Source organism: Rhineura floridana, chromosome 8, assembly GCF_030035675.1.
Source record: "Rhineura floridana isolate rRhiFlo1 chromosome 8, rRhiFlo1.hap2, whole genome shotgun sequence".
Taxonomy (NCBI): Eukaryota; Metazoa; Chordata; class Lepidosauria; order Squamata; family Rhineuridae; genus Rhineura; species Rhineura floridana.
Window position 1 is genome coordinate 25,155,456 of NC_084487.1, and position 17,082 is coordinate 25,172,537.

The 17,082-nt window shown below is 45.6% G+C and overlaps 1 protein-coding gene across 4 annotated transcripts in view; it reads right to left on the reverse strand.

Annotated features, from left to right (window-relative positions):
• WNT5B (Wnt family member 5B) overlaps positions 1-17,082 on the reverse strand; it is a 135,983-nt gene that overhangs the window by 10,241 nt on the left and 108,660 nt on the right. For all 4 annotated transcript variants that reach the window (XM_061638629.1, XM_061638628.1, XM_061638630.1 and 1 more), the window contains exons 2-4: positions 12,603-12,742; positions 11,284-11,531; positions 636-928 (exon numbers count right to left, since the gene is read on the reverse strand). In XM_061638629.1, coding sequence (XP_061494613.1) covers positions 636-928; positions 11,284-11,531; positions 12,603-12,742 — 681 coding nt within the window. The remainder of the gene's footprint in view (positions 1-635; positions 929-11,283; positions 11,532-12,602; positions 12,743-17,082) is intronic.

The following is a 17,082-nucleotide window of genomic DNA, read 5'->3' on the forward strand; positions in this document are numbered from 1 at the left end:
CCTCCTGTTTGAGCCTCTCAAATGTTCCTTTAAGGGAGTTCCTACATAAAGTAGAAGGAGGGGCGGCTGCTTCAAAGAGAGCTTTTGCAAAGGCATTTCAGATACACACACCCGCCCCCATGTGAACCTTCAGAGTATCAGATGACAGTGGAGGGGCTGCCTTAAAGCCCTTTGCAAACAACTGCTGAGGGTTTCCAAGAGCTTGGTAGCCAGCTGGCTGTCCAGCACCATTGTAACATCACATGATTGGCCCATGAGGCCAATCTGGATAAGGATGTGGAACATGGAGCCAAAAAGGTCTCCCACCCCTGTTCTAGGTACTTACTTTTAGAAGAGTGAGAAATAAATATCTAGTACTACTACCACTAATAATAATGATGATGACAGGTAGGAATGGTCCCATGATGACTGGGGGGGAGGGGGAACAGGCACAATTCAGAGAAAGTCAGGTGCACTTAAATCCCACTGTAAAAAACAGGATTCAGATGCTTAAATTGTGTGCTCTTTATTTTATGTAGTTATATTTATTAGGTTCAAATAAACTGCTGGTCTTAAACTGATCTCACATTAAGAAGACAACACACTGGTTACAATCTAGACTTGCCTCTTCCCAAGGAAAGAGAAAAGGAACTTACTCTGCGACCTGCCTCATTGTTCTGTAAGTTCATGAGTGTGCGGGCCTGTTCCTCCGATCCTTTGGCATAGTTCCTCTCCCTCTCTCTGGCATCCACAAATTCCTTGGCAAATCGGTAGCCATATTCCACATTGTCCCCACATCCGCCCCAAAGCCAGTCTCGAGGCAGGTCCTTTGGCCGGGCTGTCCGGCTGCAGCCACAGGTGGAGAGCTCCCCTTCACGGCAGGCACGGCTGATGGCATTCACCACCCCTGCAGCGCTAACAGCATAAGTGAATGCGGTCTCTCGGCTACCTGGCATAGAGAATGGGGGAAGATTATAAGAAGACATGAGAGCCAGTGTGGTGTAGTGGTTAAGGTGTTGGACTATGACCTGGGAGACTAGGGTTTGAATCCCCACATAGCCATGAAGCTCACTGGGTGACCTTGGGCCAGTCACTGCCTCTCAACCTCATGAAAACCCTATTCATAGGGTCACCATACGTCGGAATCGACTTGCAGTACATTTACATTTTATAAGAAGACATAAATCTCAGTTAAGGCAGACACTGAAAGTTCAGGAATCTATACAGCAACATGAGCTTCAGTTCTGTATTGCTCACACATATTTAATTATCCTGCCCATCATCCCTCCAGAGGATTATGCTTAGTGCGCAGCATCCTACAACGGTCCTTGGTTCCGACCCCTTCAGTGCAGCCACACACTGTGAAACAAGCAGAGGCATCCTGGGAAGAGAAGCACCCTCTGCTGCCTTAAGAGTCACACAAACTAAGAGTACAGACTTCAGAACGTTACTCCTCTTTAAAGACAGGTCCACACTCTGCTCCTTCCTCACTTTAACTCCTCTGTAAGGGTGGATTCAGATGTGCACACAAGATTCCTGGATCAACTTGTTCTCTGTAGACATGTTATCCTTGCCATGCAGCTTTCTACATGTCTGCAGGCATCATCACATGGACATAGTGTAAATTGGCTTCTGTACTTTGTAAACCACTTAGAAGCCTATTTCTGGCATAATGTGATATAGGAATGAATTGTGGTCCAAATCAGGCAATCTGGCAGGCCTAGCTCAGCCTGTGAGCCATAGGTTCCCTACCCCGCTTCTACCTAAAGTGCTCACTTTCCACCTACCGCATACAAGGAGCCAATGAAGCTGCTCAGGCAGTGATGTAGGGACAGAGGGAGACACATACATATAAAAAGAGGGTATAGAGAATAATCTCATTGTCTGGATAAATCATTTCTTGGTTTGCAATGAGAAGCCATTTTTAAATATCCCCAGGGATGGAAGTGGGAGCTACTCATAGAATTTAATGGAGAAATCCAAGATTTTTGAAAGTAGCTGGGATTTGGCACCACTGTGTCAATCCCCTCACCACCACCACCCGCAAAAAAGCCAATGAGGACTGAGAATATTCAGTGCGCACAAAAATCCTACTGATTTTTGGGAGGCATTAAGGAAAACTGGGGAGATTGTGATTTGTGGCAGATCTGGGTTTAATCACCCAGATCTGATACCACCATGCCAAATTGGGCCTCAAGTCCTAGCTTCCCCATCCCCTGCCAGTTTGAGAACGTAACCAGTTGACAAATATCCCACAAATAACAAAACTGCTTGATATCAGCACTAGCACTCAGATCCAAAGCTCTGTGTCTGGATGCAGAGCTTCACATGAGCAGGAGTTGCCCACAATGCTCTGTATATGAATCCGTATCTGTGCACGGAGCTCTCCTCAAGACTGAAGTAATACAATATCAGCTTGTGCAGAATTCCCTACATGCACTGGAGCCCCAGAATGCACACTAGAGGCACATTGGGATTTTGACTTTGTTACTTACAGAACAACTGATTTAACTGTGTGTTGTTTTTAATTTACTGATCTTAATGAGCCAAATTGTGGCAGTCCTGCCCCTCAGATTTGCTTCATGATTACTCATGGTTTTGGTATCTCTGGGTGGAACAGGCAGTGGGGAGACTGATGGTTTCTGTTTACTTGACTTCATCAGACATCCTCCCATCCTTGTTCCTTTGAGCTGACTTCCCTTGGGACCTCTTATTAACTCCATGCTTTGGATACAAACAAAGGATGGGCTGGGTGCTATATAAACCAGGCAGCATGTAGATCAGTTCAGTTATTGGCATTACACAGCTCTGGCTGAAAGAGACCTCCTGCAGTGGCTGAATCACACTAAAAATGCAAATATTCATGTTGCAAATTTTATTGTGGCTCCTACCGTCTTGCTTCATACTCAGCCGCCTCAAGAAGCAACTAAAAGGAGTATGTCCTACGGGTATTTGGAAGTAAAATAAACACTGAAATTGTTCAGGGATTTGAGAGAGCTCCGATCATGGCTATTAGCCACAAAGAGGCAGTGTGTCTGCAAATACCAGATTCTTGGGGATAACCAACAGGGAAGGGCTATGCTTTGATATCCAACTGTGTCAGCTCCCCAGAATGCCACTGCTGGAAAGAGGATGCTGCACATACACAAAAAACACCCCAGGCTTTTGGTCTGATACCTCTTCTTACATTTGTAAGTTCATAGAGCAGTTAAGCAAGGAGTAACATTCAAGCAGGGTATATGTCACAGGTGGGCAAACTGCAGCCCTCGGCCTAATTTCATGCAGTCCTCAGTGTAATTTCAAAAGTCCTCTGCTGGAGATCAGTTCAGACCTCTGGGTCTGGCAAGAGTGATTTGTCCATTCCCCAGTAGCCCTGGTGAGAAGGAAAAGGAGGTGAGAGAGGGGGAAAGAGGGTGCCTGAAAGAAGAGAGGCAACAAGAGACGGGGGAGTTTTCTCACACATTTTTTAACTCTGGAACCACTCACTTCAGCCCTGTCCACTGTTAGCATGCGGCCCCTGACAGATGGCCCCCGGAGGAATGTGGCCCTCAACAGAAAAAAAAGGTTCCCCACTCCTGTTATATGTAACCAGGTGGGAGCTCATTCTGCACAATATAGGAAAAGGACCTTTAGTGTGGCGGCACCTACCCTGTGGAATTCCCTCCCCTTGAATATTAGGCAGGCGCCATCTTGCTATCTTTTTGGCACCTTTTGAAGACTTTCCTCTTTCAACAAGCCTTTTAAGTTGAGACCTATCCCAGTCTGCGCCTGTGTTAGAATTGCTTGTTAATATGTTTTTTAAATAATGTTTTTAAACTTTTTTTAAAAGATGTTTTCAAAGCTTTTAAAAATGTTTTTAATGTTGTTTTGTTTTAATGTATTTTACGGTCTGTTTCTATGATGTTTTAAAGTGTTTTTAGCGCTTCTGTTTGCCGCCCTGGGCTCCTGCTGGGAGGAAGGGCGGGATATAAATCAAATAATAAATAAAATAAATAAATAAAGAAGAATGGTCACAACAGAAAATGTTGTACCTTATTTCATTGTAATTTTAGAGGAGGTTTGCACAGGAATGTGCTCCTCTGAAAAGATCTGCTTTAGAAGCTCTTTTCCAAGAGCCCTCTCCTGAGCGAGGTGCAGCAGATAGTGAAAGAAGAGAGAGCCTTTTCAGTGGTGGCACTCCAGCTGAGGAACGTCCTCCCCCAGGAAGCTCACCTGGAGCCTGCCTGGGTGTTATGGTGGCACTAGGCAAAGGTCTTTTTATTTTCCCAGTCCTTTTAGTCTGACTTAGCGTTATGATTAGTATGAGTATTATTAGCATTAACATTTATTCCACCCTTCACCCAGAGGTCCCAGGGCAGGTTACAACTTTAAAAACCACAGTGTTAAAATGATTAAAAATAACTAGAATCGCAAAATAGGGTGAATCTTAAAAATATATGCTGGTCTTACTCTCCACAACTGTTTTATGCTGTATTTATACTTGTTTTTTATTACTGAATTTTAAATTGTTTCACTACTTGATGTGAGCTGCCCTGAGAACTTTGTTGTAGAATGGCTTATGAGTACTGTAAGTCAATACATAATACATACACATAGAGAGAGGGTTTTTGCCTGGTTCTCCTATCACATAAGAGCAGCTTGCAAAAACTGTGTGCATGTATTTATTTTTATAAGACTTATGTGGATGGTGCCAGCCCCCCACCACACACACACCCCTTTACTATCCCAGAAGTCCCAGTCTGCTATGTGGATTACTAGGTAACTATCATTGGCTGTCCACATATATACCACATATCTTACAAGGATGATATGAATAGATTCAGCCAATCAGAGTTTCTGGAGAAAAACTTTTTTAAACCTTTTTAAAAATCAATCCCCCCCCCAAGCTGGCATAAGGCCCTCTTCTTCTTATGTTAGGCAACAAACCAAAATCAATAAGCAATGGAAGGCTGAATTGTGCCTCTACAGAGCTGCATTAAAGTTGTCATACAGAAATCATGTAAGCAGAAAATATTTCAGCTTACAGCTCACCCTACATCCAACCATATTTAGTCAAAACTTTTGACTCAAATTTAAATCACATTGATTTCAACAGGATTTACCTAGTGGCATAATTATCCTTTTGTATTCCCAAGGCAGGCTCCCAACTCTGTCCTCCCATCAAGATGAGTTACTCCTGCGCTGACACTTTTGGGGAATGATTCATAAATCCTGGGAAATCTCATGGCCCTCATAATCTCCTCCTCCCCAGTGCATGTTACTGTGTTAGGCTATACACACAGGGCCTGTGTGAAGCTGGAAGGGTGCCCACTTTGCTGTTCTTTTGTTGTCCTCGCTAAGCTTCTCAGCAAGCAGATGAATTTGTCCTTATTTTTAACATCTGACTTTATCAGTATTTTGAATGTATATTCAGTGCTGGCTAGTGCTCATTGGGACTGGTAGGGCAGAAGGCAGGGAGTCCAAGAGTAGGTGGAGCCAGAGCCAAAGACAAGCAAAGCCAACTAATTCTGGTATTGCTCTTCTCCGTCTCCCAGCTGAGTTCTACAAGGGCAACAATGAGACTGAGAAAGTTGACAGGCAGTTCCTCCCTCTGGTCTGGTTGCAAGTAAGAAGGCTGGTGAGAGCTGGCTGAGGTTGGTGGGGCAGTGCCCCATTTTATTTATTTATTAAATTTATAACCCACCCTTCCTCCCAGTAGGAGCCCAGGGTGGCAAAGAAAAACACTAAAAACACTCTAAAACATCTTTTAAAAAGATGTTAAAATAAATTTGCCCTAATTGGCCAACCTCCACTGTATATATTTTATGCAAAGCAGCTAGAGGGTTTTTATGATTAAGCAGGATAGAAAGCCTGTTAAAAATACATAAATAAAATAACATTTAAGATCTGCTCTGGAGGTCTTCGTCTGGGTGTCCCTATCCTCAGAAGGTAAGTGGGCAGTTAACCAAAGAGGGGAGCTTTTCAGTAGTGGCATCTTCCTAATGGGATACTCTTTCCAGGTGGACTTACCAACATTTGTACCATTCAGACAATGAGTCATGACCTTTTCTCTCTCTCTCTCTCAAAGATTTTTAATGGATGATTGGTAGCTGCTGCTTTTATTGGGTTGTTTCACTGCTTTTATTTAGAAGGCTTCTTGCAGGTATTGCTAATCAAATCCCTTTACTACATTTTTGTTATTATATATTTATTTTATTTATCACATTTTTATGTCCCACCTTTCCTCCAAAGAGCTCAAGGTGGCATGCATCGTTCTTCCCCTCTCCATTTCATCCTTACAACAATCCTGTAAGGTAGGTTAGGCTAAGAGACAGTGGCTGGCCCAAGGTGACCCAGAGAGCTTCATGGCCGAGTAGGGATTTGAACCCTGGTCTCCCAGGTCCTAACTACTACACCACACTGCCTCTCAACACCATCAATGTAGGTACCAGACACAGCTTCCTAGTGTAGTCTTCACTGACTAAAAGCAGCTGTCCAGGGTTACAGACAGGCGATCTTTCAAAGCCCTAGATGGAGATGCCGGAGATTGAACTTGGGACCATCTGCATACAAAGCAGATGCTCTACCACTGAGCTATGGAAACGAAAAAGAAAATACTGTGTAATTTAATGTTATTTTAATAACTGTCAATATTTATGATTTCTGATGCCCATTTTGTCCCTATCACTTCCCTAAGTTAACACCAAGCAAATGTACTTAGGATCATTGGTCTGTATCTTCTTATCTCCAATAGGATTAAGGACAAGTGACTCTAAAAACATCTTGGGTAGACTGTAATCACTGAACTCAGTGGGACTTACTTCAGAGTAAACATTCAAAACATTCACTGGTAATTGTCATTGTGCAGGATAGAAAGTGGAACAGGAACAATTTTCATTTTAATATATAATCTAGCTATAGAATTTTAATTCAAATTATAGACATTAAGAGTGCAGAAAAATAGATTAAAATGTACCTTGCCATTTTAAAAAACCATTTAAAAACTCATTAAACATTTTAATAATATTTAATCATATATATTTTAAAATTTAATAATAGTATTGTTGTGCTGTTTCATTGATTTGGTTGCATTTTTGTTGTAAATTTAATCCACTCTCCACTCTTGTCTGAAAGGAAATCTGGAATGTAAGTAATTAATTACTCAGTCCTGTACATGTCTACCCAGAATAGAAGTGAGTCCCATTGAGTTCAATAGAGCTTATTCCCCAGCCTAGGATTTCAATCTCAATATTAATAATGAAAAAATGGTGAACAATACAAGATATTCTAAGATAACTGGCATTTCCCTAAAATATTCTCAGAAATAAAATATGGCTCCTTATCACTGATGTGCAATTGTCCCTGAGAGCCATCCATTCAATGTAGGCACCTTAAACCAGGAAAGTGATTGTAGTAAGCAAGCTTATCTAGGAGAAATAAAGAATCTAAAGGTGACAACACTTTCTCAAAACACACCCCAATTCCCCTGAATGGTGAAAGGATAATTTCTGAGGAAATCTATTAGTGCCTTGAAACTGGCCTTTTCCAGCTCTGGGAAGCCTTTGGTGGGGTGAGGGGAGAGAAAAGGGAGGGTGAGCTGGCTGTAGTTTTTAACACCTTGCCTTTATTATCTTCAAAGTTGGGCACATCAAACCTAAGCCCGGATTTCTCCATTCCCCGCCAGTGGAGGGTTGCATTTCAAAAGGATTTGGGACAATGTATCCAGCTCACACCTCAGTTCAAGTACTGAATGGCCTGTCAATGAACCTCTTTACTGCTGGGCAGATGGCACCCTGGGGAAGCCCTGCTGTATTCTCATGGTGGGCAGGTTCCTGGAGGCCCTCCATGATGGAGACAGCAAAGTGATTATTCCAGGCTCCCCTCCTTCCTTGCCAAGGGAAGCAAGGCACAGCATGTCCTATTTTGGAGAAGGGAGGAAGCAGGTAGGGCACAAGGCAATGAGGTGGCATTTCTACACTAGGCAGATTTCCCTATTCAGAATGCAGTGTGTTCCTTGGCTGGACTGGGAATCCCAGCAACACAGAAAGAAAAAAAACCCTAAAGAAAGAGAGTTCAGAGAAGGATTGGTTGCAGATTTCACTTGCAGGCAGTAGCGGCTGGTGCCCATGGGGGCTGGTGGGGTGGAAGGCAGGCAGCCCAAAGAGTAAGTGAAGCCAGAGCCAATGAGAGGCAGAGCCAAATAAGTGTAGTTTTGTCCCCATCCTCCTCCCTGCTGAGTTCTACATGGGCAACACTGAGACTAAAGAAGAAGAAGCTGAAAAGCAGTGCCATCCCCTGAACTGGTTGTAAATAGGAAGGCAGGTGGGTGGGGGTTGGCTAAGGGCAGACAGCGGTAGGTGGGGCAGTGCCCCATTTTCCCTAGTAGACAACCTTCCACTGCCTGTAGGCAAACTCATGGGCGCTCTGGGGAGCTCCCAAAGCATGTCAGAACAAGCCATTTGCCATCTACAGCATGCCAATCTGCTGCCCACCTTCTTCTCTAGGACAGTTTTTCCCATGCTCCCCTTCCCCCCCCCCCCCGGGCTCTTTTAGAGGGATAATGGCTTGGGAGTTGGGAATTCCTAAACCTTAGGGCAGGGGGGCAGAAGCTGTGACCTCCAAATGTTGCTGGACTTCAATCCCTATCATCCGTGACAAGTGGTGGTCTGATGGCTGGGGCTGGTGGGAGTCGGACACCCACAACATCTGGAAGGCCACAGGTTCCCCATCCCTGCCTCAGGATCAGCTTTTGTTACAGAAAGCTGCTGGGAGGAAGGATTTTCACCAAATAATCTGAGTGGTATGTGGGTGTGCTTAACCTTTTCCCCATACACTGCTTTTTCACTACAACTTTGCCTCCCCGTGCCTGCTCCCCCTGCAAGTTCCAGATATGTTCACCCTCTGAACAGGCAGATAATGGAATAAGATACCCAGGGAAGTTCTAGAAGCCTTCCCAACAACTTTTTACATTAATCACTAGGGCTTAGATATAGCCAGAGCTTAACCATGGAACTAGTTTTCAATGCCAGGGCTAAGCACATCCAGTAATAGAGTGGATCTGAGCATGTGCAAAATGCATTTTCCCTGAACTTCTTCTGGGAGAAAGGGTGCAACATATACAGTAGGGCCCCGCTTACCGGTGCTTCACTTCCCGGCGTTCCGCTAATGTGGTGGCTTTCATTCCCCATTTTAAAGCCAATTTTGCCGATTTTTGCGGCATTTTCACGCAACGCGCCCCATTATACTCAATGGGGTTTCGCTTTACGGCAATTTCCACTTTACGGCAGGGGTCCGGAATGGAACCTGCCATATAAGCGGGGCCCGCCTGTATGTAATAAATAAATCATAAATAAATAATACACATCTAGAATGAGAGGTCACAGATTATGTCTTCCAAGACAGTTTTAAGCCTTGGCACATCTGATTTTAAATACTAATTGTGACTAATAAGATACAAAATAGTTAAGACAACAAACAATGGAGTGATAGGATCTTGTCCACTTCCCACAAGGCAATCTCCAAAACTGTGTCTATACTGCAATGTGTAACAAAGTGCATGTGTCACACGGTGGGAAGCCCTGATTAGCAGTGGGTTTCTTTCTTACTGCACTGATTTCCAGCATGCCACCTTTTGAAATAACTCTTCATCAGACAGAATACAAAGGTAACTGGTCGATGGACATTACAGGGAACAAGGAAGGTTTTCCAATTCAATTGTTTTGGTCATTTCAGACAAGACTGTCTCTAATCAGAAAATCTCTAACACTACCAGTACATGACACACTGACCAGCAGGGTTTTACAGACAAGTTGCAATGACTCATAGCCTCAGTTCAGTCCGTTTGTCCTTTGTATTCAAAACCGTGGTGAGCTGTAATGCCAGGTATACCTTTTGTATATGTTTTACACATTTCCTTGTAAGTAAACCCTGAGGCCAGAGTGAGAATGGATATGCATAGATCTCTTGTGGGAGGGAACTGCTTTAAATGTGGTGTCTCAAAATTAGGGCTGATTGATCTTTGAAAGTATCTATTACTATCTCTTTGCTACTTGTAACGAAACTACTTGTTGGGAACCCATGACATGGGTTTGAATGGAATGCCTGGGAGTATCCGTGATGTAAGACTGCCAGGTAGGAAGGGGTGTGTGAGTGAGAGTACTAAGGGAGGTTTGAATAAACGACAGTTGGTTTTGTCAGTTAGAGGTTCTTGTTGTTGGGATTTGGAGAGGAAGGAGGGAGGTTGTGTTATGGGAGTATGCTGGATGGAAAAGGGTGGATTATATATTAGAGGGGGGTAGGACAGGTAGCAAAGATAGGGACTATACATCAATATATTATTTAACATCTTGTATTTTAATAAAGTTATTTTGTTTATTTAAATGCCTGTGTGTCTGCCTCGTCACGTGTGCTACCATATCAGGGTCCTTATTCAGTTCCTGTACCTACATCCTATTGTACTAACAGGGCACACCAGTGGTCACCTTTTGGGTGGAACAAAAGGTGAAAGGACTGAAGCTTGTGGTGCAAAGAGCATATCTGACCCAGGCTGAGGCAAGCATCCCGCTGGGTGGGGATTTCCCAAACCAAGCATGGGTGTCAGGAGGGATAATCCTTTGTGAAGGGCGGGTTCACGCCACTACTCCTCACTCACTTGTTCAAGCTGTGCATGAAGTCACCCTTTTTTTTTTCCATGCAGGTTTCCCTGGCTCTGTGTCTGTTGCCATCCATGTCAGCTTTTCCTTGGCATTTACCACCCCTCCATTCCTTTCTCCCACCCACCCACCCCACCTGGAAGCTAGCTGGCTCCCCTTTGCTTTGCACCTGCTTGCTCTGTGCTTGGAGCCTCTCTTGTAGAAACTGGTTTCCCCATGACCATTTTTTAAAAACACTTTTCAACCCATTCTTCGTGTGATGCTCCTGCCACCTACAATCCATCTCTCTTCTTACAAATGCACCATCCTTGCGCCTGTGTAGAATTTGCCTCCTTACATGTCCACATTCTTATGTGACAATATCCTTGAAATAGTTCCAGTGTTGACACCCTCAGTTCACTTCTGCTACTTTCCCCTGCCTCTAATGTAGGGTGGCTCTACAGATATTGTTGGACTACAACTCCTCATCATCTCTGACCAGTGGTCATGCCGGCTGGCTGGGTCTGATTGGTATTGGAGTCCAACAACATCTGGAGGGCCACAAGTTCTCCATCCCTGATCTTGTTCTGAGTATCTCTGCTCTTGGGAGCCTTTTGCTCTTAAAGCCTCCCAGCACACCTTCCACAATCCTTAGGACCACCCCTCACCCTCTACACCTTTACCTCTCACTTACCTATGCTCATGACCCTGCCAAAGACAGATGTGTTGTCCACCGTGCTGCAATTCCACCGTCTCTGTCGGAACTGGTACTGGCACTCCTTGATGGCATTCTTGGCCCCTTCACCAATGTATACCATATGCTCCTGGTAGAGCTGACACAATTTCCTCTGGCCTGGGGAAAGCCCCGGCAGTTGGCTGCACACAGGTTGGGCACCAATGATGTACATCTCAGGTCTCTGGATTGGGTTCATAGCCAGTGACCTGGAATTAGAGGGAAAAAACCCTCACTGTTGTGAACAAAGAAAGCACAAGGAGACCCAATCTCAGACCATCTCTCTCTCTGCCACCGTTTTGGTTTGTGAGGCTTTGTCTCTCCAACAGAATGTGGACTGTGCTAGCAAGGAGAGACTCTCTTTGGGAAAACCACAAAGAGACCTCTCAAGATCTAAGACAGAGACTTCCTTAAGTAGGGAAGAGGATTAAAAGTGCCTAACTGATCACCCTTTTTAGAAAGGCATCAACCTCCTCCATCAGATGCATTAACACACCCACACTTCTGGAATTAATTAAACCAGGAGAACCAACAAACCACCAACAAGCGACAGTTCCCCACTTCCACCCCAGTTTAGGTTCTCTCATCAGGAAATGCCTGCCTTGCTCTGGGCTTTAGTCTCCATGCGGACTATTGGTTTAATAACAGCAAGATGCCAGGCAATGTGCAGAAGGTGAGAAGATCCCTGCCCCAAAACATAGACCTTGCAGTCCTTTCAAGCAAGTTCTCGATAAATACCAGCAGCTTTTAAGTACTTGGAAGCAGAAGATCCCATTGGTTACAAGGATACTGACTCCCAGGCAATGCTCTGGGACTGGGGATGTCGCCTAGGCAGGATGGACAGAAAGAGACAGCGGAGAAGAGAAAAAACCCAAAGAGGGAGGTTCAGCTAGTCCTATCTTGGGGTGGGGGGTGCCTTGCAGTCCATTTTTCCCTCCTTTTTTTCTCAGCGGAACTTCCAAAGGATCTTTTTCTAAAAAGAGGATTTCGATCCAGAAACGACGCAAAGACTACCCAGCCAGCCCCCCGCCAGTGCGCGCGCTCTGGGCGTCCTCCGAGTGGGAAACTGCGAAGGGTTCCTGTAACAGACACCGGAGAGAAACTCCACGTGCGTTTTCTGTTTCTCCCGGGGAAGCGAGGAGGGGGAACGGCGTCCCTTTTCGTACCTTGATCCTTCCTTCCCCATGCCTCGCCCGCCCTCCTCTAACACACACATGCACACAAGGGCACAGAGACAGGGGGGGGAGTCCGTCTGGCATCGCCCGTCGGGTCTCACTCACCACCAGGAGCTGGCCTCAGCCAGGAGCTGCGTGCAGCCGCAGAGGAGAGCCAGGCTGAGGATCAGCCGCGTCCCTGGCATGGTGCGCTTCCCGCGACTCTCGTGGCTTTGCCCGGCCAGGCTGGGACTCATCAGGGCTCCCTATAAGACAAGGAAGGGAAGGGAAAGGAGGGGAGTCAGCCAAGGGTGGGAGGGAAGGAGGGATCTCAGCAGTGGGGAAGCTGGCCGCGTGTTCTCTCTCCCCCCCCCCCTTCTCAGCGGCCGCGCAGGGGGTCTCTCGGAGACTTGGGCTCGGAGGAAGGCCCGCGATCTTCTCATTGGCCGCCCACCATCCTCCCGTACAGCTTGACGTGGTGTCCTCCCGGGAGGGGGAGGGGAGAGGCCGGTGGGTGGCAGCCTGGGGGCTTCACACACACACACACACACACACACACACACAGGCCACATACAGACACACACACACTGCACATGTTCAGAGGCATTGGCTTCTTCGCCAGGATGAGTGAGGGAATTCCTCTGGAAGGTTGGCGGGATCATTCACAAAGCAGGATATACATCAAAGGGTGGAGGAGGTGCGGCCAAGTAGTGGCTAAAATGAGACGTCTGGTGTAAGTTAAAATGGGCAAAATATGAAAAGGAGGGGGAAGCTAAAAGGGGCCTTCAAAAGGTGACATTGGTCTTGCAGCAAGCTTTCAGGTTACACGGCATTCGTCTTTGACACAGCCTCTTAAATGTTGGATGGGCGAGCTTTTGAGTTGCACCTAACCCCTCCTCATGTGCTCTATCTGTGTTTTCTTCTTCCCTGGGGCTAGAATGGCTAATCAGGGCACTCCCAGACTGCTCTTCCCCCAAGTGGTTAGCCCCAAACAGGAGGGCGGATGGCCTTGTCATTGCTTTCGAGCCGCAAGTTGTTCTGCCACCAGCACTGCTCCTTCTACTGATCAGCACACAGTCCCAGGAGGAGACGGGGATATAAAACAGATTCAGTACCACCTGACACTCTCAAAGCCCTCTAACTGCCTGGAAGGGTCTTTGTTTTCCGATCGCTATTGCTAGGCACATCACAGCACTGAGAGTGGTGAAAAGGGACTCTGAAGTCAGCCCGGACTCAGAATAAATCCCATGAGGGCTGCTGGTCTGATTGCACAGAGTGGCCTATACAGTTGCTTGGCATGGCAATAAATTTAGGATTACAATCTCGAAATTGCACCTCAGGTTCCCTTTGCAATGTTGCAAGGGATGGTGAGGTACAACATTGCATTTATGTGCCAGAATGCTTTGGGGCATTGCCTTTCCTGGATTGTAGTCACTTGGAGCAGGCCTGGCCACCCAGAGAGAAAAGGGAGGTAAAGGATGAGGAGGAACAAGAAAAGCAGTACTCTAAAATGGGGAGGGGAGCAGAGAAACTCCCCTTCTTTTTGTGGCTAATCATCAACTCCGTCCAAAAAACACACACGGAGAAGAAGGCTGAAAGGATATCATCTTTCCAGACCACCACTATACAGCTTGCTCACTTCCTTTCAAAGATACCCCACTGTCAGGGCTTAATCTGTGGTGAGGGCTCAGCCCTGAAAGATTTTAATGTCAGGACAATTCAAACCTAGAATGTATGAATTTGTGACGAAAAAGAGAGTGTGTCTGAGCACCTACAAAGTGTTCTCCCCTTACTACTATCCACAACCAGATCAACCAGAGAGGTGAGGGGGGAGTAAATAATTCAGTTCAATAGGCAAAACTTCCCAGAAAGCATGAGCCAACTCTCTTGTTTAAAAATTAACTGCAGGGCGGGGGTGGATTGGAGACGGCTTTCATGGTTTATTTTTGTTTCGCTCATGGAACATCCTTTTGTCAAGAATGCTGCAGAAGAATTTGTTAATACTCCTGCTGTCTCTTATCATTTGTATCTAGGGTAACACAATTTCTGCATACAGTATGTTTAAAAAATAACCCAGGCCTTCTGACCCTCTTGGCAAATGGCCCACTTTGAGAATTGTGTTCCAAAGTTTTGTAAATCATCTCACATCCTTTCAGAAGTACCTGAAGATTTCTAAAAACAAAACAAATAAGCATGTGGCACCTTAAAGATTAACACATTTATTATGTCAAGGGTAACACCATTTCTGCATATATAAAACAAGCCTTCTCACTGCCTTGGAAAATTATCCACTTTGAGAGTTGTGTTAAAAAGTTTTGTAAATCATCACATGTCCTTTCAGAAGTACCTGAAGTAGTTTGTGTCACCTTAAATATTAACAGATTTACTGTAGCATGTGTTTTCATAGACTGGAGTCCACTTCAGCCTGCATCTGATGAAGCTGACTAGTCCACAAAAGCTTATGCCACAAGGTCATTCGTGGCATTTTGCAGCCATCAAGCAAAAAAGCACAGGCAAGAGCATGCCCGTTCCCAATCAGTAATGGATCTAGTATTGGTGGTCAAAAATACCGAAGAACTGACAGAAGAAGAAGGCAAAGGCTGCTGTGTTAGTTCCAAGAGACAGAAGATGTAAAAGAGGTCAAGTTAGGCATTTTAATGGCTCATTGCAGATAAGTACAGAAGTATGCAAAAAGTGTGGGTCACAAAAAGTGTTGGACCAACGAATGATGTGTTTCCCAGCCTCATGCATTCCCTAATGCTGGACTAAGGCTATGACCTGGGAAGGGTCATAGCTCAGTGGCAGAGCAATTGCAGAAGGTTCAATCCTTGGCATCTCCAAACAGGGCTGGAAATGTCCCATCTCTGAAACCCTGGACAGCTGCTGCCAGTTAGTGCAGAAAACATTGAGCTAGCTGGACCAATGGTCTGACTTGGTATAAGGCAGCTTCCTACGTTCCGATGACCACAATAGCATTGACTGTTTTTTGCTTCTAAAAACATTCCAGCTGGATCTCAAGTTGCCCCAGCAGCAAAACTCCACTGGAAGGGGGAGGGGGAAGGACAAGAGAGTGCCTGCAAGAGAGCCAGCTCCTGTTCAGTTCTTCTGCCCAGAATCACATGAGCCAAAGGAAAGGGGCACACACATATGCCTATTCATAACTCAATGGACAGCTCTCCCAAATTAAAACACCCCAGGCTGAGTTTTCATACTATCACAAGTCTGCTCAAATCCAGAGGGGCCAGTTCATTCATCTGGCTGCACACCATCAAAGGTAGAGACCAGCTCTACCAGCAGCGAGATGGATCACATGGGGCACTCAATGGCCATGTCATTTTCAATGCTAGAATTCACTCCCAGCTTAGGGAGAGGGTATGACTGCCACCATACTGCTCTTTGAATAGAATCTTTTAAGTCAAGCCTACAACAGCTCTTTAGGGCTGCTGCCCTAACAGAAGATTAACATAGTCCCATAATGTGAGTTAGAACCACTACCCACCCTGTGTTCTCCTTAAAGCAGGGATGAGAATCTGTGGCCCTCCTAATGTGCTGGACTACAATTTCCATGTTCCCTGACCATTAGCTATGCTGGCTGATGAGTCTTGCAGTCCAAAACATCTGGAGGGCACCAGGTTGGGGAAGACAGGACACAGGTTCCTCATCCCTGCCTTAAGCATGACGGAAATGCTCACTGGTGCACATTCTGGCTTAGAGCTGGGAGGTAATGCAAGTACATCAATTGCCCAGAAAAGTACATTGGATTAATGGAGAATGGGGTGGAATCCCCTTTTTCTTCTTCAGTTGTGGCTGCTATCCTACACATACTTACTAGAGAGTAAGTCCCATTAAACTGAGTGGGACTTACTTGTGAGTAAACATGCATTATGTGAATGTTGGAGGAAGAGGAGGAGTTGCAGCTCAGTTACATGCAAGGTCAGTCCCAGGCACCTCCAGTTGGGAGGATCTCTACTAGTAGGGAACTGGTAAAACTGGGCTAGATAGTCTGATTATGAATGAGGCAGCTTCACAAGTTTTAAAGAGGCATATAAATCAAGTTATGGGGTATCTAATCCATGTTAAAATAATTTTTCAATATGAAACTTCTCCCCTTGTATTTGTGGGGAAACACCTTGACTCCATGCCATTTGGCACTAGCCCATCAGGGGGCGCCCTAGAGACACCTCTGCTACTCTTCCTGTGTCTTGGTTGAGATGGTGGTGGCTCACCAGCAGGTGTGTAGCACAGGCTCCAGCAAAAGCAGATCAAAGAGAGAAACCTTCGTCCTTTGTCATGCAAAGCCTTCCCGGAAATGACCTGGCCTCTATGGCAGGGGACTAACAGCTCCCCCGCAATTCCTTCCGAAAATAAACCTTCTCTTCAAAAGGACTCCCTGTAATAACCCCTGTTCACTCACAGTCCTGCCCTTCCTTCCAACCCCTAGGGCAGGAGGTTTGTGTGTGCAAGTGAGGGTGCGGAAAAAGCAGCTAAGATGGAACAGAGATAGGGATGGCACCACCAGAGCCTAATGGCTTTATGGAGGGGGAGAGCTGGCTTAGGAAAGAGGAAAACTTCAAAGGCTCCTCTTGTCCAAACATCACATCCTCAA